General features: G+C 55.3%; 1 protein-coding gene across 2 annotated transcripts; it reads left to right on the top strand.

The window, feature by feature from the left end:
* The first annotated feature begins 2,581 nt into the window (after positions 1–2,581).
* Positions 2,582–21,270, top strand: MPND (MPN domain containing). Of its 2 annotated transcripts, XM_030796782.1 has the most exons (13): positions 2,583–4,133; positions 4,225–4,508; positions 6,177–6,413; positions 13,702–13,834; positions 15,158–15,242; positions 15,437–15,533; positions 16,089–16,161; positions 16,237–16,313; positions 18,399–18,567; positions 18,663–18,733; positions 19,230–19,319; positions 20,312–20,404; positions 21,104–21,270. In XM_030796782.1, the coding sequence occupies exons 1-13, from the start codon at positions 4,127–4,129 to the stop codon at positions 21,188–21,190; spliced, it is 1,503 nt and encodes a 500-aa protein (XP_030652642.1). In that variant the 5' UTR covers positions 2,583–4,126; the 3' UTR covers positions 21,191–21,270. The 2 variants fall into 2 exon arrangements, with proteins under 2 accessions (XP_030652643.1, XP_030652642.1); XM_030796783.1 differs by lacking the exons at positions 15,158–15,242; positions 15,437–15,533; positions 16,089–16,161 and having other exon boundaries at positions 2,582–4,133.
* The last annotated feature ends 943 nt before the right edge of the window (positions 21,271–22,213 follow it).

The raw sequence follows: 22,213 nt of genomic DNA, 5'->3' as shown, positions 1-22,213 counted from the left end.
TGAGTTCTCACTATGTTGCCTAGGCTGGAGTACACTGGGGCGATCGTGACTCTCTGTAGCCTTGACCTTCCAGGCTCAAGCGATCCTCCAGCCTCAGCCTCCAGAGTGGGTGGTACTACAGTTGCATGCCACCACGCCCGGCTAATTTTTTCACTTAGTAGAGACAGGTTCTTGCTTTGTTGCCCAGGCTGGTCTTTTTTCTTTCTTTCTTTGTTTTTTTTTTTTTTTTTTTTTTTTTGAGACGGAGTCTTGCTCTGTCGCCCAGGCTGGAGTGCAGTGGAACCATCTCGGCTCACTGCAACCTCAGCCTCCTGGGTTCAAGCAATTCTCCTGCCTCAGCCTCCCGAGTAGCTGGGATTACAGGCACATGCCACCACGCCCAGCTAATTTTTTTGTATTTTTAGTAGAGACGGGGTTTCACCGTGGTCTCGATCTCCTGACCTCGTGATCCACTCGCCTCAGCCTCCCAAAGTGCTGGGATTACAAGCGTGAGCCACCGCGCCCAGCCAGATTAATTTTTGAATACTGAACCAGTCTTGGATCCCTGGAGTAAACCCCACTTGTCATGGTGTATAATTCACTTTATATATTGTTGAATTCTACTTTGTAATATTTTGTTAAGGATTTTTGCATGTGTTCATGAGGGATATGGGGTGTAGCTTGTTTTCTTTTTACCATCTTTATCTGGTTTTGGTATCAGGGTCATAGTTCCGTAAAATTAACAGGGAAGTGTCCCCTTTAATTTTCTGGAAGAGATTATGTGAAATTGGTGTTAATTCTTCTTTGAACCTTTGGCAGAATTCCTTAGTGAAACCATCTGGGCCTGGAGATTGCTTTTTTGGGAGTTTTTTAATTACAAATTCAATCTCCTTAATAGTTACCAGGGCTAGTCTTTGTATACATAGCAGAACAGGTGTTCTAGAGACCACAGAAAGGCCGTGGGACTGTGGGCAATGTGTTCATCCACTGAACTGTCTGATAAAGTTGATAGTATCAGCTATACTAAGTAAGGTCAGAGAGTTAGTTTTTGTTTCGTTTTATTTTTGTTTTTGTTTTTGTTTTTCAGACAGGGTTTCGCTCCTTTTGCCCAGGCTGGAGTGCAGTGGCACAATCTCAGCTCACTGCAACCTCCACCTCCCGGGTTCAAGCGATTCCCCAGCCTCAGAGGCCTCTGGAGTAGCTGGGATTACAGGCTCCCGCCACCACCCCCGGCTAATTTTTTTTGTTTTTAGTAGAGATGGAGTTTCACCATGCTGGTCAGGCTGGTCTCAAACTCCTGACCTCAAGTGATCCCAAAGTGCTGGGATTACAAGCCACTGTGCCCGGCCAGGGTAGTTAGTTTTTATTGTATTTGTCTAAGGCAATGTGGAGCGACAGAAGGATTTACGGCATGAGAGGAGGGCAGGGTGCGGTGGCTCATGCCTGTAATCCAAACACTTTGGGAGCCCAAGTGGGAAGATTGCTTAAGGCCAGGACTTGGAGACCAGCATGGGCAACATAGTGAGATCTCCTTCTTTTACAAAGAAATTAAAAATTAGCCCGGCATGGTAGCCATGCCTGTTGTCTCAGCTACTCTGGAGGCTGAGACAAGAGGCTCATTTGAGCCCAGGAGGCCAAGGCTGCAGTGAGCCATGATTGCACCAATGCACTCCAGCCTGGGCGACAGAGCAAGGCCTGTCTCGAAAAGAAAAGAAAATAGGCTGGGCTCAGTGGCTCCCACCTGTAATCTCAGCACTTTGGGAGGCTGAGGCAGGTGGATCGAGACCAGCCTGGCAAACATGGTGAAACCCCTTCTATACTGAAAATACAAAAATTAGCTGGGTGTGGTGACGTGCATCTGTAGTCCCAGCTAATCTGTAGGCTGAGGCAGGAGAATCGCTTGAACCCAGGAGGCAGAGGTTGCAGTGAACCAAGATCTTTTTTTTTTTTTTTTTTTTTGAGACAGAGTTGGCTCTGTCCCCCAGGCTGGAGTGCAGTGGCACCATCTCGGCTCACTGCAAGCTCCGCCTCCCGGGTTCACACCATTCTCCTGCCTCAGCCTCCCGAGTAGCTGGGATTACAGGCGCCCACCACCACGCCCGGCTAATTTTTTTGTATTTTTAGTAGAGACAGGGTTTCACTATGTTGGCCAGGATGGTCTCCAACTCCTAACCTCGTGATCCGCCCACCTCGGCCTCCCAAAGTGCTAGGATTACAGGCTTGAGCCACCGCGCCCGGCCGAGCCAAGATCTTGCCACTGCACTCCAGCCTGGGTGACAGAGTGAGACTCCGTCTCAAAAAAAAAAAAAAAAAGAAAAAAATGGCCGGGCGCAGTGGCTCACGCTTGTAATCCCAGCACTTTGGGAGGCCGAGGCGGGCGGATCACGAGGTCAGGAGATCGAGACCACGGTGAAACCCCGTCTCTACTAAAAATACAAAAAATTAGCCGGGCGTGGTGGCGGGCGCCTGTAGTCCCAGCTACTCAGGAGGCTGAGGCAGGAGAATGGCGTGAACCCGGGAGGCGGAGCTTGCAGTGCGCCAAGATTGCGCCACTGCACTCCAGCCTGGGTGACAGAGCGAGACTCCGTCTCAAAAAAAAAAAAAAAAAAAAAAAGACAAAAATAATAATATGGGAGGGAGGTGGTAATAGGTGCATTTTAGAAAGAGCCCTCTGGGGCAACGGTGGAAGACCGACAGGGTGGGGCATGAGTTTGGAGGTCTGAGACCCACTGCGCTGGCCAGGATTCGGGTGCAAGAGGCTGGAGGTGTGGCTCAGGGTTTTGGAAGGCAGGGGACGGAAAAAAGCCAAACAGAAAGTGCGTAGGGACTTGGGGAAATAAACTGAGGCCAGTTTCGCCTATACTGAGTCTGGAGGCCTTGGGGATGCCCGTTGTTGGCTGGACAGTCAGGGTGGGGCCCCAAAGGGTGCCTAGGCTGGACAATAATAACAACAACAATAGTTCACATGTACCCAGCTCTTGCGCTATGTCAAGTCTTTTTCCTGAGAACATTCCCGAGCACCCTGGAGAGCCTCCCCGGCACCCCTACTGTCCAGTTCCCACTTCCCGACTGCGGTCTGGGCAAAGCCACCCGCATTTGAGCCCATCCCACGGCGTCCCGGAGCTTTAGGACGTCCCAGCCCTGCCAGGGACTGAGGGAAATCCCAGTGCCTGGGCTCAGGGACCAAGGTCCCAGGACAGGGTCGGGGATGAAGTTCCCGAAACAGGTAAGGGACAAAGGCCGGGGCTGCACTGATTCGGCGCGCAACTAGCCAGGCCCCGCCTCCTGTTCCGCCCAAGGGTATGGAGGGCCGGACTCGGCCGGCCTTATACCCGGAGCTGATTGGCTGGTGAGTCCAGTCCCTGCCTCTGAAGGTTTGCGCTCAGAACTAAGTGTTTCTAGTGATTGGTTTACATGGACGTTTGCCCATTGGTCAAATCCGAGTTGGTGTAATCAGATAGGTAATACGGCTTGGTTGGTGCGGGAATCCAGTAGCTTGCTATCGATTGGTTGAGGGTGAAATAAATGGGACTCTTATCATTGGCTGGCGGGCTCCGCTACGGTCCAATCATGGAATCAGCCGAGGGCCGACCGGGAGGGTGGGAGTTAATTCTTTAGCTACTGAGCCCGGCTTGGGCGCTTTGGCTCCACCTGTGTCTGCGCGAGGCTGTTCCCTATTGGAGTCCGCATTGTTCCCCCGGACCTCAGTTTCTCCCCTGGTCCCAAAGGCCGAGGCCTCTGAGTTCCTCAAGTACGGTGACCGCAGGTCTCAGCTTCTCCTCTCCTTGCAGCAGGCTGAGCCACTCGTGCACCTGCCCCAGGCTTTCACCTTGCAATCTCTATCCCTGGACAGCGAGGCCTCAGTTTTCCCATTCGCACCAATTAGCTCCCGGTCACCACCCCGTCCCCATGGAGCGGTGCTACAGGCCTCAGTTTCCTGAGTGTTCCCAGAGGGCTGAGTTCCCGATCTCTCTCCCGCGTGGGCATCCCCTAGGCCTCAGCTTCCCCGCCCACCCCAGCGCGCCGAGCCCTTCCCCCGACCCCAGCGACGGCCAATGGTTGGGGCGCCCCTCCCCTCCCCGGGGCGGGGCCGCGTCACGTGCCGGGAAGCCGGAGTCTGGGGCTCCGCGCTCGGGGAGGCGCGGCCATGGCAGGTACGGCGGGCCCGGCGGGGCGGAGGCGCGGGGCGCGGGGCTGCAGAGCCGTGGGGCGCGCGGCCTCCCTGCAGCCTCTCGCTGTCCGCAGCTCCGGAGCCGCTGTCCCCGGCGGGCGGCGCGGGCGAGGAGGCGCCGGAGGAGGACGAGGACGAAGCGGAGGCCGAGGACCCCGAGCGGCCGAATGCGGGAGCGGGCGGCGGACGCAGTGGCGGCGGCGGCAGTAGCGTCAGCGGAGGCGGCGGCGTCGGGGCCGGCGCGGGGGGTTGCGGCGGGCCGGGGGGCGCGCTCACCAGGCGCGCGGTCACGCTGCGGGTGCTCCTCAAAGACGCGCTGCTGGAGCCCGGCGTCGGGGTGCTGTCCATCTACTACCTGGTGAGCACCCCGCCTCCCTCGTCCCATCGCAGCTCGGGCAGGAAGGGGAAACTGAGGCCTGCAGTTCCCTTGCTGCAGGACAAGCTTCAGTGTAGGGAGGGGACACTGAGGCCCGGAGCTCCCTTGCTGAGAGACGAGCCCCAGTGTGGCGAGGGGAAACTGAGGCCCGGGGCTCCCTTGGCCGCAGGAAGAGCCCCGGTGTGAGGAGGGGAGACTGAGGCCCGGGGCTCACTTGGCTGCAGGAAGAGCCCCGGTGTGAGGAGGGGAGACTGAGGCCCGGGGCTCCCTTGGCTGCAGGAAGAGCCCCGGTGTGGGGAGGGGAGACTGAGGCCCGGGGCTCTTTTCCTGCAGAAGGAGCTCCGGTGGAGGGACACTGAGGCCTGGGGCTCTTGTTACGGGACAAGCCCCATGTGGAGAGAGGAATCTGAGGCACAGATGGGTCCTTCTGGTGGGGAGGACGCAGATTACCAAACACCCCATCCCATAAAGGAGAAACTGAGGCTCAGAGAGGAGTCGCCACCAGCTCAGGGTCAGATGGGCAACACCCTGGCCTTCCGGTGGTTTCCCAGCCGTGAAATGGAATATTTCCCCACCATGGGAAAATTAGGGGAGGGTTAAATGAATAAAGCCCTCAGCAGGCGCCTGCCACATGGTAAGTACTTTATCTGTGGTAGGTATTATTACTTTTTTTTTTTTGAGACAGAGTCTCGCTCTGTTGCCCAGGCTGGAATGCAGTTGCGCGATCTCGGCTCACTGCAACCTCTGCCTCCCGGTTCAAGCGATTTTCTGCCTCAGCCTCCGGAGTAGCTGGGACTACAGGTACGCGCCACCACGCCTGGCTAATTTTTTTTTGCAGTTTTAGTAGAGACGGGGTTTCACTATATTGGCCAGGCTGGTCTCGAACTCCTGACCTCGTGGTCCGCCCACCTCAGCTCCCAAAGTGCTGGGATTACAGGCATGAGCCACCATACCCGGCATTTTTTTTTTTTTTGAGACAGAGTCTCACGCTGTTGCCCAGGCTAGAGTGCAGTAGCATGATCTTGGTTCACTGCCACCTCTGCCTCCCGGTTTAAGCAATTCTCCTGCCTTAGCCTCTTGAGTAGCTGGGATTACAGGCACCCACCACCACGCCTGGCTAATTTTTATATTTTTAGTAGAGATGGGGTTTCACCATGTTGGCCAGGCTGGTCTCAAACTCCTGACCTCAGGTGATCCGCCCGCCTCAGCCTCCCAAAGTGCTGGGATTACAGGCATGAACCACTGCACCCGGCCCTGTATTATTACTATTACTGTTGTCATTATTGTTTGATTTGTGAATGGTAGCACATTATTCACTTTGTGAATGGCAGTTTCTGAATGGAGCAACTGCTGAGTGTTGCATCCTAGAAACACAGCAGTGATCAAGACAGACAGACCCTATCCCCAATCTTAGGGGTTTCTTGGTCATGGTGGGCGGGGTGCAGATATCTGCCAGGCAGCTTGGTGCAGGCTGATCAGGTGTGTGGGAGTGGACTCCCAGGCACTGAGAGGCCCTGCAGCCGGCCTGAGAGGCGTTCCTGGAAGCCCTGTAAAGGGATGCCTCAGGGAGCGTGGGGCTGGGGAGGACCCCCGGGAGATAGGGCATGGTGGGTGTTGGTCCTGGGCCCAGCCATCTGACTGTCACTGCAGGGAAAGAAGTTCCTGGGCGACCTGCAGCCAGACGGAAGGATCATGTGGCAGGAGACCGGGCAGATCTTCAACTCACCCAGCGCCTGGGCCACCCATTGCAAGAAGCTGGTGAACCCTGCCAAGAAGTCAGGCTGTGGCTGGGCCTCTGTCAAGTACAAAGGCCAGAAATTGGACAAGTACAAGGCCACCTGGCTCCGGCTGCACCAGCTGCACACGCCTGCCACCGCTGCTGATGAGGTACGTGCTGCAGCCTCCTCCAGGAAGCCGCCCAGGTCACTGTGGAATGAGGGGTGCCCAGCCTGACACAGCTGTTTTCCAGAGGAGGTATTATAGTAATATATACAAACACGGATGGAGCCCTTACCACGTGACATGCCTCCTCCATCCCTCCAGGGCTGGGGTGGAGAGAGGGGACATGGGAGCTTGGGCTTTGAGGGTTGAGCAGGAGTTTGTCAGAGCAAGTTGAAGGGAAGAGCTTTCTAGAAGGAGGGAATGGCATATGCAAAGTCATGTAGGCAAGAAGAAAGACCTGCTGGTGTCGTGGGTGGCTGAGGGGGCTGGAAATGATGGCAGGGACCAGAGGGGCACTGGGGGAACTTCAAATGCTATAATGATAGATGTTCCCTGAGTGTTCACCAGCTGGGTGAACTTGGCCAAGGACCCTTTGTGTGCCTTAGTTTTTTTTCTTTTTTAGACAGAGTCTCACTCTGTGGCCCAGGCTGGAGTGCAGTACCCCCATCTTGGCTCACTGCAGTCTTCACCTCCTGGGTTCAAGCAATCCTCCCACCTCAGCCTCCCTAGTAGCTGGACTACAGACACATGCCACTATACCCGGCTAATTTTTGGATTTTTAGTAGAGATGAGGTTTCACCATGTTGCCTAGGCTGGTCTGAAACTCCTGGCCTCCAGCAATCCTCCCACCTGGACTTCCCAAAGTGTTGGGATTGTGGGCGTGAGCTACTGCACCGGCCAGTTTTTTTTTTCTTATGTGAAACGGAGATGGTAGGCCAGGCGCAGTGGCTCATGCCTGTAATCCCAGCACTTTGGGAGGCCAAGGCAGGTAGATCACGAGGTCAAGAGATCGAGACCATCCTGGCCAACATGGTGAAACCCCGTCTCTACTAAAAAGACAAAAATTAGCCAGGCGTGGTGGTGCACGCCTGTAGTCCCAGCTACTTGGGAGGCTGAGGCAGGAGAATCACTTGAACCTGCAAGGCTGAGGTTGCAGTGAGCCAAGATCACACCACTGCATTCCAGCCAGGCGACAGAGTGAGACTGCATTTCAAAAAAACAAACAACAAAAAAACCCCAAAATGGAGATGGTACTAGTGCCCATGTGTGGAATCTGTAGGGCAGGCAGGAAACTGAGGCAGGAGCAGATGCTGTAGTCTTATGGCAGAATCTTGTTTTTCTTTCTGTTTTTGCTCTTATGGCCTTCAACTGATTGGATGAGGCCCACCCATAGTATCAAGAGTCATGTCCTTTGTTCTTTTTGTAGATTTTTTTTCTTTTTTTTGTGAGACCGAGTCTTGCTCTGTCTCCCAGGCTGGAGTGCAGTGGCGGGATCTCGGCTCACCGCAAGCTCCGCCTCCTGGGTTCACGCCATTCTCCTGCCTCAGTCTCCTGAGTAGCGGGGACTTACAGGCACCCACCACCACGCCCGGATAATTTTTGTATTTTTAGTAGAGATGGGGATTCACCATGTTAGCCAGGATGGTCTCGATCTCCTGACCTCATGATCCACCCGCCTCGGCCTCCCAAAGTGCCGGGATTACAGGTGTGAGCCACCGCGCCCGGCTGCCTATAGATATGTTTTTATAAACTTTTTTTTATGTATGACATTTATTGCATGAAGGAGTTAACACTAGTCCACGTTAAAAGCAGACCACAAATGGTTACGTTATACAACCTGTGAGGTTTTTAAACTTGTGACAAAGGACAGAAAGGAAATTGTACTCATTGCAAGGAAATGCTTACTTAAGCTTCAGTGAGCCACAAGCACTTAAAACCCATGAACCTGCCAGGCACAGTGGCAAAAAAAAATACCCATGAACCTGCTGGGTGCAGTGGCAAACCCTTGACCCTTCACGTGATCCTCCTTAGCCAGTCCAGTCTCTATGAGGAACTGGCAAATGTTCTTCTTGCACTGGTCACTCTGTAGCTGAATTACTTCTCCATATTGTGGGTTTTTTTTTTTTTTTTTTGAGATGGACTCTCGCTGTGTCTCCCAGGCTGGAATGCAGTGCCACGATCTCTGTTCATTGCAACCTCCGCCTCCTGGGTTCAAATGATTCTCCTGCCTCAGTCTCCCGAGTAGCTGGGATTACAGGCACCCACAACCACACCCGGCTAATTTTTATATTTTTAGTAGAGACGGGGTTTCACCACGTTGGCCAGGCTGGTCTCGAACTCCTGACATCAGGTGATCCGCCCGCCTCCGCCTCCCAAAATGCTGGGATTACAGGCGTGAGCCACCAAGCCCAGCTGACTTATCCATATTCTGGATGCTCAATTACAGTATCATTGCAGGCAGGCAAATTGCAAATTTTTTTTTTTTTTTGAGACAGAGTCTCGCTCTGTTGCCCAGGCTGGAGCACAGTCTCGGCTCACTGCAACCTCTGCCTCCCAGGTTCAAGCGATTCTCCGGCCTGAGCCTCTTGAGTAGCTGGGATTACACGCACGCACCACCACGCCCGGCTAATTTTTGTATTTTTAGTAGAAATGGGGTTTCACCATGTTGGTCTGGCTGTTCTCAAACTCCTGACCTTGTGATCCACCCCCCTCAGCCTCCCAAAGTGCTGAGATTATAGGCATGAGCCATCGCGCCCAGCCTAAATTTCTTCTTAAACACCTTTGCTAGTTTCTTTTTATTGTAATCATCACTGATCTCTTGCAGGACAGTAGTAAGCGTTTTCCTGCCATTTTTCTGTTGATTTTTTTTTTTTTTTTTTTTTTTTGAGATAGAGTCTCACTGTGTTGCCCAGGCTGGAATGCAGTGGTGCAATCTTGCTTCACTGCAACCTCTGCCTCCCGGGTTCAAGCGATTCTCCTACCTCAGCCTCCCAAGTAGCTGGAATTATAGGTGCCCGCCACCAGGCCTGGCTAATTTTTTTATTTTTAGTGGAGACGGGGTTTCACAATGTTGTCCAGGCTGGTCTTGAACTCCTGACCTCGTGATCCACCTGCCTCAGCCTCCCAAAGTGCTGGGATTACAGGTGTGAGCCACCGTGCCCGGCCTCTGTTGAATTCTTATATGGATGCAGTCCTCAGTGCCAGCAGGAAGCAGATCATCATTGTTATTTGCATCAGCAGAGGGGTCGAAAGAGTGGAGGTTCTGGATAGTGGACAAAAGATACAATTCTGTTTTTGAGATGGAGTCTCGCTCTATTGTCCAGGCTGGAGTGCAGTGCTGTGATCTTGGCTCACTGCAACCTCCTGTTCCCGGGTTCACGCAATTATTCTGCATTGGCCTCCCAAGTAGCTGGGACTACAAGGGCGCGCCACCACGCCCAGCTAATTTTTGTATTTTTTCATGTTTATTAGAGATGGGGTTTCACCATGTTGGTCAGGCTGGTCTCGAACTCCTGACCTCAAGTGATCCACCCGCTTCAGTATCCCAAAGTGCAGGGATTACAGGCATGAGTCACCGCAGCCAGCCATGATTCCTTTGCCTTGGTGGGAACGGCCTGTGGAAGGCAGTGGTGGCGGGAGAAGGCGAGTGGGGGAGGGATGGAGCATCAGGAACTGAGGGTGCTCAAGGGGAGGCTGCCGAGTCCTCAGTGGCTCAGTGACTGGGTCTATTTTTTTTTTTGAGATGGAGTTTCACTCTTGTTGCCCAGGCTGGAGTGCAATGGCGTGATCTCAGCTCACTGCAACCTTTGCCTCTCGTGTTCAGGTGATTCTCCTGCCTCAGCCTCCCGAGTAGCTGGGATTACAGGCACCCACCACCACGCCTGGCTAATTTTGTATTTTTAGTGGAGACGGAGTTTCTGCGTGTTGGTCAGGCTGGTCTTGAACTTCTGACCTCAGATGATCTGCCCGCCTCGGCCTCCCAAAGCGCTGGGACTACAGGCGTGAGCTACCAAGACCGGCTGGGTCTGTTTTTGTACATTTTTTTTTTTTTTTTTTGAGACAGTCTCACTCTGTTGCCCTGGCTGGAGTGCAGTGGTGAGATCTCGGCTCATTGCAACCTCCACCTCCTGGGTTCAAGTGATTCTCCTGTCAGCCTCCTGAGTAGCTGGGATTACAGATGCCCACTACCATGCCCAGCCAATTTTTGTATTTTTAGTAGAGATGGGGTTTCACCATGTTGGCCAGGCTAGTCTTGAACTGCTGACCTCAGGTGATCCGCCTGCCTCTGCCTCCCAAAGTGCTGGGATTGCAGGTGTGAGCCGTGGAGCCTGGACAAGAGCAATGTCCTTTCTGAAAGTCACCTTACTGTAGATGTGAATCACGTGGAACAAATGCCATCGCAGTAATGCCTAGATCAGTGTTCCATTAAATTGCCAGGCACTCTTGCCTAGCTAAGATGACACAGGAAACCATTCTTCCAGTATGTATTCAGTTAGTGGCCAACTGTGTGTAAGGCCTGTTTTAGGCACTGAATATAAAGCAGAGGGCAAAAAAGTAAAAAATCCCTGCCTTTGGGTGGGAGTTTTGGGGGAAGAAGGTAGTCAGGGGGGCTTCACTGAGAAGGTGACATCTGAACAGAGAACTGAAGGTGAGGAGGGAGGGAGGGTGCTATGAAGACTTCTGAGAAACAGCCCCTGCAAAGGCCCTGGGGCACGACTGTGCCTGGTGTGTTGGAGGAATAGTGAGGAGCCTGTGTGGCTGGAGCCCAGTGAGTAAGGGAGAGAGAAGGAGGTGGGGAGGATGGGAAGGGGACAGGGCAGGTCGTGCAGGGCCCCGTGGGTTATGGGGAGAACTTGGGCTTTGACCTGGAGGAAGGTGGGAGCCATGGAGTGTTGCAGGCAGAGGAAGGACAGGATCTGACTGAGGTGCTCACAGGCGTTCTCTGGTGGCTGCTGTGGGGACTAGATTGTTGGGGGTTAGGGTGGGATCCAGGGAGCAGGGCAGAGGTGAGTGAGCTGGTCCAGGTGAGGGATGATGGAGTGGCCCAGGCTGGCCATGGAGCAGGAAGCAGTGGGCAGATTCCAGGTATTTTTGGAAGTGTATCAGCAGGTTTGCTGATAGATCAGATGCTGGAGTCCTGAGCAAGTGGGTGGATGTAGCTGCCAAAATTGGGGGATGTGGGAAGGGCAGATCTGGGGGTTCAGTGGGGCCCAGCATGGCTGTGTTGAGTGTGACCCTGTGAGTCCCCCACATGGAGACATAGAGAGGCAGCTGGGCCCTGAGTCTGGAGCCGGGTGAGGCCTGGGCTGGAGACAGGACCGTGGGCAATGTCAGGTGTAGATGGGATTTGGAGCCCTGAGAGGGGACAAGGCCACCTGGGAGGGACGTGGAGGGAGGAGGCCTGAAAACTCAGCCTGGGGCCAGCAACAGAGAGGGGAGGTGAGAGGGAGCCAGGCGAGCGTGGGATCCGGGGGTCGTGTGAGGACCATGTCCCAGTAGGTAGGAGGATGTGCTGGGTCAGATGCTGCCAAGAAGGTGATGAGGACAGGAACTGAGATGTGACCCAGCGAGGTCACCTCTACAAGGGCAGTTTAGGACAGAACCAGAGGAGAGGTTATTTTTAACATGTATTTTTTTAGACAGACTCTTGCTCCATCACCCAGGCTGGAGTACAATGGTGTGATCTCAGTTAACTGCAATCTCCGCCTCCCAGGTTCAAGTGATCCTCCTGCCTCAGCCTCCTGAATAGCTGGGATTGCAGGTGTGCACCACCACGCCTGGCTAATTTTTGTATTTTTAGTAGAGATGGGGTTTCACCATGTTGGCCAGGCTGGTCTCGAACTCCTGACCTCAAATGATCCACCCGCCTCAGCCTCCCAAAGTGCTAGGATTACAGGTGTGAGCTACTGCGCCCGGCTGGGAGGAAAGGTTACTGAAAGACATTAAAGTCATCTATGTATGGTGCTAGCTCACTCAATGAACGGAGCATCTAGGTGTATGCTAAATGCTTTGTGCGCATGATTTCATTTCACCCTGATGCCATCCCCATGGAGTTGGAGGTCATTGTGCCCTTTTACAGATAAGAATAGAGTTGGCGGCCGGGCACGGTGTTGGCGGCTGGGCACGGTGTTGGCGGCCGGGCACAGTGGCTCACGCCTTTAATCCCAGCACTTTGGGAGGCTGAGATGGGCGAATCACAAGGTCAGACCATCAAGACCATCCTGGCTAACACGGTGAAACCCCATCTCTACTAAAAATACAAAAAATTAGCTGGGCGTGGTGGCACGTGCCTATAATCCCAGCTACTCGAGAGGCTGAGGCAGGAGAATCACTTGAACCCGGGAAGTGGAGGTTGTAGTGAGCCAAGATCATGCCACTGCACTCCAGCCTGGGCGACAGAGTGAGACTCCGTCTCAAAAAAAAAAAAAAAAAAAAAAAAAAAGAATAGAGTTGGCTGGGCACGGTGGCTCACACCTGTAATGCCAGCACTTTGGGAGGCTGAGGTGGGTGGGTCACTTGAGGTCAGGAGTTTGAGACCAGCCTGGCGAACATGGCAAAACCTCACCTCTACTAAAAAGACAAAAATTAGCCAGGCATGGTGGTGGGCAACTGTACTCCCAGCTACTCAGGAGGCTGAAGCAGGAGAATGGCTTGAGCCTGGAAGGCAGAGGTTGCAGTGAGCCAAGATCGCACCACTGCACTCCAGCCTGAGTGACAGAGTGAGACCCTGTCTCAAAAAAAAAAAAAAGAATATCTTAGAGTTTAGAGAGTTTAAACCCATTTATGCCTGAGGTTGCAATTCTTTGAATTTTTGCAATCAGACCTTGGCGATGACTTTGAGCAGTAGGATATAAATAGCTCCCATATGCTTAGCCTTCCAATAATGGAACACTAGGCATAAATGGCTATGGTGCTCACCAAAGGTTGCAGGGCTTGTATTATAAAATGCGAGGTCAGCCGGGTGCGGTGGCTTACGCCTGTAATCCCAGCACTTTGGGAGGCCGAGGTGGGTGGATCACCTGAGGTCGGGAGTTCGAGACCAGCCTGACCAACATGGAGAAATCCCATCTCTACTAAGAATACAAAATTAGCTGGATGTGGTGGTGCATACCTGTAATCCCAGCTACTCAGGAGGCGGAGGCAGGCGAGTCACTTGAACCCGGGAGGCGGAAGGTGCAGTGAGCCGAAATCGCACCACTGCACTCCAGACTGGGCGACAGAGGCAGAATCCGTCTCAAAAAAAATAAATAAAAAATAAATTACAAATAAATAAATAAATAAAACTGTGAGGTCTTAGCTTAAGGCCTTCTCTGCTCCCTCCCTCCCTCTAGTGGTCATCTGGGGCAATGGCACCTATGGCTTAGGCCACAGGGCTGGGGTGGGACTTACTAGGGAGAGTGGGGGGCACCCAGCTGAGGGTCCCACCGCTGTCCCTGACCCCTAACCCCTCCAGAGCCCGGCCAGTGAAGGGGAGGAGGAGGAGTTGCTGATAGAAGAGGAGGAGGACGACGTTCTGGCGGGGGTCTCAGCAGAAGACAAGAGTCGGAGACCACTGGGGAAGAGCCCTTCAGAGCCTGCCCACCTGGGTGAGAGGCGTGGGGAGGGGAAGCAGGACAGGGGTGGGTACAGCTCGGGTTGGGGAGGAGACTGGGGAGAGATTGGGCCTTGATCTTCTCCTAGGGCCCCCAAGATGCAGACATGGAGAGTCAGCTGGGCCCTAAGTCTGGAGCTGGGCAAGGCCTGGGCTGGAGACAGTCCCACTGCCCAATTTTACTCACTGCCTGACTTCTCAAGCTTAAATGCTGGATTTTATTTTATTTTATTTTATATATTTATCTTTTTGTGATGGAGTCTCCCTCTGTCGCCCAGGCTGGAGTGCAGTGGCTCAATCTCGGCTCACTGCAACCTCTGCCTCCCGGGTTCAAGCGATTCTCCAGCCTCAGCCTCCCAAATAGCTGGGACTATAGGCGCCAGCCACCACGCCTGGCTAACTTTGGTATTTTTAGTAGAGATGGAGTTTCACAATGTTGTCCAGGCTGGTCTTGAACTCCTGACCTCAGGTGATCCACCTGCCTCGGCCTCCCAAAGTGTTGGGATTACAGGCGTGAGCCACTGTACCTGTTTTTTTGTTTTGTTTTTTTGAGACAGGGTTTTGCTCTGTCCCCCAGGCAGAGTATAGTGGTGCAATCATGGCTAACTGCAGCCTCAACCTCCTGGGTTCAAGTGATCCTCTTGCCTCAGCCTCTTGAGTAACCGGGACCACAGGTGTGCGCCACCACGCCCGGCTAATTTTTGTATTTTTTTTCAGAGACAAGATCTCATCATCTTGCCCAGGCTGGTCTTGAAGTCCTGGACTTGAACAATCCTCCCACCAGCTTCCCAGTGAAAAAAAATTTCTTTTTGGTAGACAAGAGTCTCACTCTGTAACCCAGGCTGGAGTGCAGTGGTGTGATCACAGCTCACTGCAGCCTCGACCTCCCATGCTCAAGCGATCCTCCTGCTTCAGCACTGGGATTACAGGCATGCACCAGCACACCCAGTGGCCACCTAGTTTGTTCTTTTTTTTTTTTTTGAGACGGAGTTTTGCTCTTGTTGCTCAGGCTGGAGTGCAATGGCACGATCTCAGGTCACCGCAACCTCCGCCTCCTGGGTTCAAGTGATTCTCCTGCCTCAGCCCCCCGAGAAGCTGGGATTACAGGCACGCACCACCACGCCCGGCTAATTTTTGTATTTTTAGTAGAGATGAGGTTTCTCCATGTTAGTCAGGCTGGTCTCGAACTACCAACCTCAGGTAATCCACCCACCTCGGCCTCGCAAAGTGCTGGGATTACAGTCGTGAGCCACTGCGCCCGGCCTGTTTGTTCTAACTTGGGCTGGGGAGGGACTGACCCTGCATTTTTCTCTCCCAGAGGCCACAACCCCAGGGAAGCGGGTGGACAGCAAGATCCGGGTCCCGGTCCGCTACTGCATGCTGGGCAGCCGCGACTCGGCCAGGTCAGACTCACCCCAAGTTCTGCCCCTGCTCCAGCTCACCTGGATCTCTTGCTGGTCTCGGGGTAGCAAGGGCAGGGGTGGGGGGTGGGACAGAGCCTCAGATCCTCAGAGCTGTGGGGTGGGGGGAATCAGCGTGGGGGCGAGGGAACAGCTTGGGGGTTCCTGAGACTGTGCGACCCTCCTGGCCGCTACAGGAACCCCCACACCCTGGTGGAAGTAACATCCTTTGCAGCCATCAACAAGTTCCAGCCGTTCAACGTGGCTGTTTCCAGCAACGTGCTGTTCCTGCTGGTGTGTGGCCCACCTCGTCCAGGGGCAAGGGGCTCCCAGGCCTGGGCAGGGGCCTGGGGAGCCCAGTCGGTGGGCAGCGGGCGGGGCTCCCCTGTGTATCAGCTCCATGAGAGCTGGGACCTTGTGTGCTTTGTTTGCTACTGGTACACTGTGGGTGCTCAATAAATGTATGAAGGAGGGTGCATGGCCAGGTGCGGTGGCTCACACCTGTAATCCCAGCACTTTGGGTTGCTGAGGCAGCGGGTCACCTGAACTCAGGAGTTCGAGACAAGCCTGGGTAACACTGAAACCCCGTCTCTACTAAACATACAAAAATTAGCTGGGCGTGGTGGTGGTGCATGCCTCTAATCCCAGCTACTGAGAGGCTGAGACAGGAGAATCGCTTGAACTGGGGAGGCAGAGGTTGCGGTGAGCCGAGATCGTGCCACTGCACTCCAGCCTGGGTGACAGGGCAAGACTGAGTCTCAAAAAAAGAGAATGAGGGCACAGGCTGGCTCCAGTGTTGGGGCAGGGCCACAGCCTGAGCCAGTCTTCTGCCGTCCCTCCCTTCCCCAGGACTTCCACAGCCACCTGACGCGGAGTGAGGTCGTGGGTTACCTGGGGGGCCGCTGGGACATCAACAGCCAGAGTGGGTATCCAGGGCCAGGTGGGCGGGGGCGTTGGGGGACTGGGATCACGGGGTCACAGCTGCCCCTCCCCACAGTGCTGACGGTGCTCAGAGCCTTCCCTTGTCGGAGCCGGCTTGGGGACGCAGAGACTGCAGCTGCCATCGAAGAGGAGGTGAGAGGCTGCCTGGGAGGTGGCATTCTGGGGAGGGTTGGGAAGGGACACAGCTGTCCTGGCGACTGCCTAGTGGCCGGCAGTGTCATCACCCACCAAGCGTGCAGGTGAGCATGCCCGTCTCCGTGCCCGGGACCCCACGGTGAAGGGTGAAGAACACTCCTTTTTTTTTTTTTTTGAGACAGAGTCTTGCTCTGTCACCAGGCTGGAGTGCAGTGGTGCGATCTCAGCTCACTGCAAGCTCTGCCTCCTGGGTTCACACCATTCTCCTGCCTCAGCCTCCCGAGTAGCTGGGACTACAGGTGCCCGCCACCACGCCTGGCTAATTTTTTGTATTTTTAGTAGAGACAGTGTTTCACCGTGTTAGCCAGGATGGTCTCGATCTCCTGACCTCGTGATCCGCCCGCCTCGGCCTCCCAAAGTGCTGGGATTACAGGCGTGAGCCACCGTGTGTGGCTAATTTTTTGTATTTTTAGTAGAGACGGGGTTTCACCATGTTGGCCAGGCTGGTCTCTATCTCTTTACCTCGTGATCTGCCCACCTCAGCCTCCCAAAGTGTTGGGATTACAGGCGTGAGCCACCGCGCCTGGCCAGGATGGTCTCGATCTCTTGACCTCGTGATCTGCTCACCTCGGTCTCCCAAAGTGCTGGGCTTACAGGTGTAAGCCACTGCGCCCGGCCTTTTTTTTTTTTTTTTTTTCTTGAGACAGTCTCGCTCTGTCGCCCAGGATGGAGAGCAGGGTGCGATCTTGGCTCACTGCAACCTCCACCTTCTGGATTCAAGTGATTCTCCTGCTTCAGCCTCCTGAATACCTAGGATTACAGGTGTGCGCCACCTTATCCAGCTAATTTTTGTATTTTTAGGTGAGACAGGGTTTCACCACGTTGGCCAGGCTGGTCTCAAACTCCTGACCTCGTGATCCACCTGCGTCAGCCTCCCAAAGTGCTGGGATTACAGGCGTGAGCCACCATGCCCGGCCTAACAGCACTGCTTTTGGATCTCCTAGCTCTGGTGCTGAAACCTCGCCAGCTCCCTCCCCTCTCAGAGCCTTGGTTTCCTTGTCTGTAAAATGAGCGGCTTCAATGAAAGGCCATCAGATCCAGGCGTTGGGGGTTCACACCTGGAATCCCAGCACTTAGGGAGGCCGAGGCAGGAGGTTTGCTGGAACCCAGGAGTTCGACACCAGCCTGGGGCCACAGCAAGACCCCATCTCTACAAAAGATAAAAAAAATTACCCAGACATGGTGGTACGCACCTGTAGTCCCATCTATTTGAGAGGCTGAGGGCAGGAGGATGGATGGAGTCCAGGAGGTTGAGGCTGCAGTGAGCCGAGATGGCGCCACTGTGTTCCAGCCTGGGTGACAGAGCAAGACCCTGTATCTAAAAAAATAAAAAGTGAAGGTCTGCCAATATTGAATGCTCAGTGCCAGGCCTCATCTATTAAACACTACTTGTAAGTGCCAGCTGCTATTCTTTTTTCCTTTTTTTCTGAGACACGATCTTGCTCTGTTGCCCGGGCTGGACTGCAGTGGCATAATCACGGCTCACTGCAGCATCAACTGCCCAGGTTCAAGATCCTCCTGGCTCAGCCTCCATAGTAGGTGGCAGTACAGACACGCGCCACCACATCTGGCTAATTTTTGTATTTTTAGTAGAGAAGGGGGTTTCTCCATGTTGGCCAGGCTGGTCTCGAACTCCTAACCTCAAGTGATCTGCCTGCCTCAGCCTCCCAAAGCACTGGGATTATAGGCGTGAACCACTGCTCCCAGCCTAGTTTTAATTATTTGTTGAGTGCTTACTGTGTGGCGAGCATTATTCCGTAAGCTGGGCTACAGCAGTGAACAAAACGACTTCCGTGTCCTGGCTTTGTGGCAGGGTGCGTCTTTTATATTAAAAGATGTACTTGTTGGCTGTCTCTACAGCTCCCACTGGACTCAGTGACGGTGGGGGCAGGGCCTGTCTTGGTCATCACCGTGTCCCCAGGCCTGATACACAGCAGGAATTCGTTCAGGGCTGGTCGGCCACATGAGCTCACTAGAGCCATTCAGGCCCCTGTGCCCCCTGAGCTGCGCCTCTGTCCCCAGATCTACCAGAGCCTGTTCCTGCGGGGCCTGTCCCTGGTGGGCTGGTACCACAGCCACCCGCACAGCCCGGCGCTGCCATCTCTGCAGGACATCGACGCACAGATGGACTACCAGCTGCGGCTACAGGGCTCCAGCAATGGCTTCCAGCCCTGCCTCGCCCTGCTTTGCTGTACGCTGGATGGGGCTGTGGGGGGAGCAAGGAGGGGGTATGCTGGACCAGCCGAGCCTCCCAGGCCCAACCCCTCTCTCCCTCTTTTCCGCCAGCCCCTTACTATTCTGGCAACCCAGGCCCCGAGTCCAAGATCTCGCCTTTCTGGGTGATGCCTCCTCCAGAGGTAGGTGGGGCTGCTGGGAGAGCCTGGGGGGCCCGGGAGCACCGGGGCATTTGGGTCACGACTAGGCAGGGGCCCCTGGTTCCAGGCTCCACTGGAGAGTTGGGGCCCCAGTTTCTCCGTCTATGAAACGGGGACGTGACTGCTGCCCTGCTGGTGTTTTGTTGAGGGCCTGGGCATGGGGCCTCTGTGTGTCGTTGGCTGCTCAGTACAAAGAGGGCTCCCTTCCTGACCCTGCCTGGCTTCATTCCCCAATCCTGCCCTGAAGTCAGAGGTCAGCCCTGGGAAGTCATTTCAGGGCCCTGACTCTCTTCTGGGCCTCTCCCGGAGGAAGGAGACTACTCTGCCTCCTTGGTCCCACCACCAGGTGCCGATCCCGGGGCAGAGCTGAGCCGGGGTGTGCACTCTCCTGTTCCCAGCCCGGGCACTACCCGTTGTCCCCAGCTGCCATGGGCTGGGGGCTGGTGAGGCTTCTCTGACTGGTCTGTGTCCTTGCCAGCAAAGGCCCAGTGACTATGGCATCCCCATGGATGTGGAGATGGCCTACGTCCAGGACAGCTTCCTGACCAATGACATCCTTCACGAGATGGTGAGCTCGCTGCGGGGCGGGCAGGCAGGGGCTGGCAGTGCGCAGCTGAGCACACAAAATGCATTGGTCTGCTTCCCACTGGTGGGCTTGGGAAGCTATGGCTGGTGGCGCCTCGGGGGCCTGGGTTAGGGCTTCTTCCATCACTCAGGACAGAGTCCCAGGCCCTTGCCAGGGCCCCTCCAACTTCTGCCCTCCCTCACCTCCCCCACTGCTGTTCTCCAAGGCACTGGCCTCTTCTGCCAGGCTGTCCGGTAGAGAAACCCCAGGGACTTTGGGTGGTACCTGGATGAACACTTAACAATCGTGTGTTCAACATGCATTTAAAACACTAAACTGAGCCAGACACAGTGGCTGACGCCTGTAATCCCAGCACTTTGGGAGGCTGAGGCGGGTGGATCACCTGAGGTCAGGAGTTCGAGACTAGTCCGGCCAACATGGCGAAACCCTGTCTCTACCAAGATAGAAAAGCTATCCAGGAGTGGTGGCGGGTGCCTATAGTCCCAGCTACTTGGGAGGCTGAGGCAGGAGAATCTCTTGAACCCAGGAGGTGGAGGTTGCAGTGAGCCGAGATCGCGCCACTGCACTCCAGTCTGGGCCAGAGTGAGACCCCATCTCAAGAAAAAAACCCAACAAAACCTAAACTAGTTCATCAAACCTGTGACCTCACAGGTGTCACTGCTGGGGATGAGGCCGAACCAGGGGGCCATGTCAGGCCCGCGTGGTTCTGGAGACCTGGGCTCAGTGAGTGCAGGTCCAGGTGGACCTCTCGTGGCAGCCACTTGGGCAACGCTGCGGCCTCCCCCTCGAGAGAGCCCTCCTGGACCTGAGCTAGGTGAGCCCTCCGGCTAAGGTCACTCACGATCTCTGCGTGGTTGGTTTGTTAGTGACTGGGGTCATGTCTCAGGGCTACCTGAGACTGGAACCCCAGGAGAGGGGCTGGTGTACCTCAGGCTTGGAGGGAGCCTGGGAGTGCGTGCTCCTCTGTCCTGTAGATGCTGCTGGTGGAGTTCTACAAGGGTTCCCCTGACCTCGTGAGGCTCCAGGAAGCCTGGAGCCAGGAGCACACCTACCTCGACAAGCTTAAGGTGAGCCCCAAGTCCCCGCAGACCTCCTAACGGGGCCCCAGGAGAGCCCCCTGCAGACCTCCTAATGAGGCTCCAGGAGAGGCCCCCTGGGCAGCCTATAAGTTGGCAGCAATGAGCCCCATGGGCCTCAGGGGCCCATGACAGCCCAGGTGGCAGACTGCACCTGACCCTGGTCACTCCGTGGCCACCCCAGCAGGGTGCAGGCCAGATTTGATTGGACTGTGGAGCTTTAAGCTCCGGCAGCGCTGGATGAGGTCCCAGCAGCGGGTTTTGGGAGTGGCTCCCCTGCAGAGGGCCCAGGGTCCTGGCTGCCCCTGAGTGTCTTAGGGTAGTAGTTCCTGGTTTCCTTCCACCTGGCATAGAAAGGGGCTCATTCTGCTCAGCTCTCAGCTGGCTGTGGAGGCTCTGGTGTTCCCATGGGTGTCTGGGACCCAAGCAGAGAGGGGCTGAGGTGGGGTCAGGATCGGAAGTGTGCACGTAAGCCCCACCCCTCCACACAGCACCACTGCCCCCAAGAGCCAGGCCCTCCGTTACATACAGCCCCACTGGGTAAGCAGCAGGCTGTGCTGTGGGACCCCAGCCCTGTGCCTTGGTCTCAGGAGGGCTCCGTCAGGATGCTGGACTTGCACAGTGGACTGTGAGGCGCAGGGCTGGCTAGGATCCCCGGGCACAGCCTGAGGCCCAGCCCCCTCGTTTCAGATCTCTTTGGCCAGCAGGATGCCCAAGGACCAGAGCCTGTGTCATGTCCTGGAACAGGTGTGCGGCGTCCTCAAGCAGGGGAGCTGAGCCTTCCGCGGCAGGGTGGGCTCCAGTTGTATTGAGGGTCCGGATGGGCTCAGGTAATAAAGAAATGGAAGCAGCAGCCAGCCACGCTGGTTTCCCCAAGGCTGGGGTGAGGGTAGCTGGGTGCCCAGACTGGTACCATCACCCCTGCTTCCTCACTTCCAGGGCAGGGCATTAACCTCCAGGGCACCCCTCAGCCCCTGGGAACTGGCACAAAAGCCTCAGGGCCAGTACCACCTGCCTTGGGCTTGGGAGCACCTGGGGTGCCAGAGGGACCTCCTGGGGTGTGTGTGGCTTTGGAGACGGCCCCTCAGGAAGGCAGTGGGTGGCAGGCCCACCCCTGCACCAAGACAAGGCAAGGGGCTGTAGAAAGAGACATTTAATACTTCTGTTTACAAAATTCAGGCATACATTTCAGTTTGCCCTGGACCGTGTCCAAAGCTGTGTGCTCATCTCCGCGCCCCTCATGTACTTCTGACGAGTGGGGTGCAGGGCAGAGCAGAGCCTGGGGTCCGGAGGGTTCACTGGACCACAGGGGGAGGGGAATGTGAATGTGGCGTGGCCCAGAGGACCCCCCATTTCATCGATTTTGGATTGGGCGACAGAGGAAGCAGATGTCGGGGCTGCCTGCCTTGGTCTAGAGGAGATGGCTGGGGCCACTTCCCACAGGGTGGGGTGGCAAGCGGCTCAGCAAGGGGAGGCCTGGCCACCAGGGGCTGGAACATTCGCTCACTGGAGCCTTTGTGCTTGGCCCTTGGCAGTGCGGCTGTGGTCCCGTGTGAGGTGTGCTGGGGGGTGTGTGGGTGGCTGGTGGTGGCAGCTTGTGCCAGAGTGACACAGGCCTCCCTGGGCTTGGATGGGGGCAGTTAAAAAGCTGAAAAGGTACTTGGCTTTCTGAGGGCGGGGCTTGGGAGGCAGGGCCCTGCAGGAGACCATGTTCTCTTGTTTTTTTTTTTTTTTTGAGACGGAGTCTTGCTCTGTCGCCCAGGCTGGAGTGCAGTGGCGCAATCTCTGCTCACTGCAAGC

The sequence above is a fragment of the Nomascus leucogenys genome, chromosome 17 (genome assembly GCF_006542625.1).
Source record: "Nomascus leucogenys isolate Asia chromosome 17, Asia_NLE_v1, whole genome shotgun sequence".
In the NCBI taxonomy this organism is placed as follows: domain Eukaryota; kingdom Metazoa; phylum Chordata; class Mammalia; order Primates; family Hylobatidae; genus Nomascus; species Nomascus leucogenys.
Note: the sequence above shows the minus strand (reverse complement) of the source record. Positions and strands in the feature narration are given on the sequence as shown.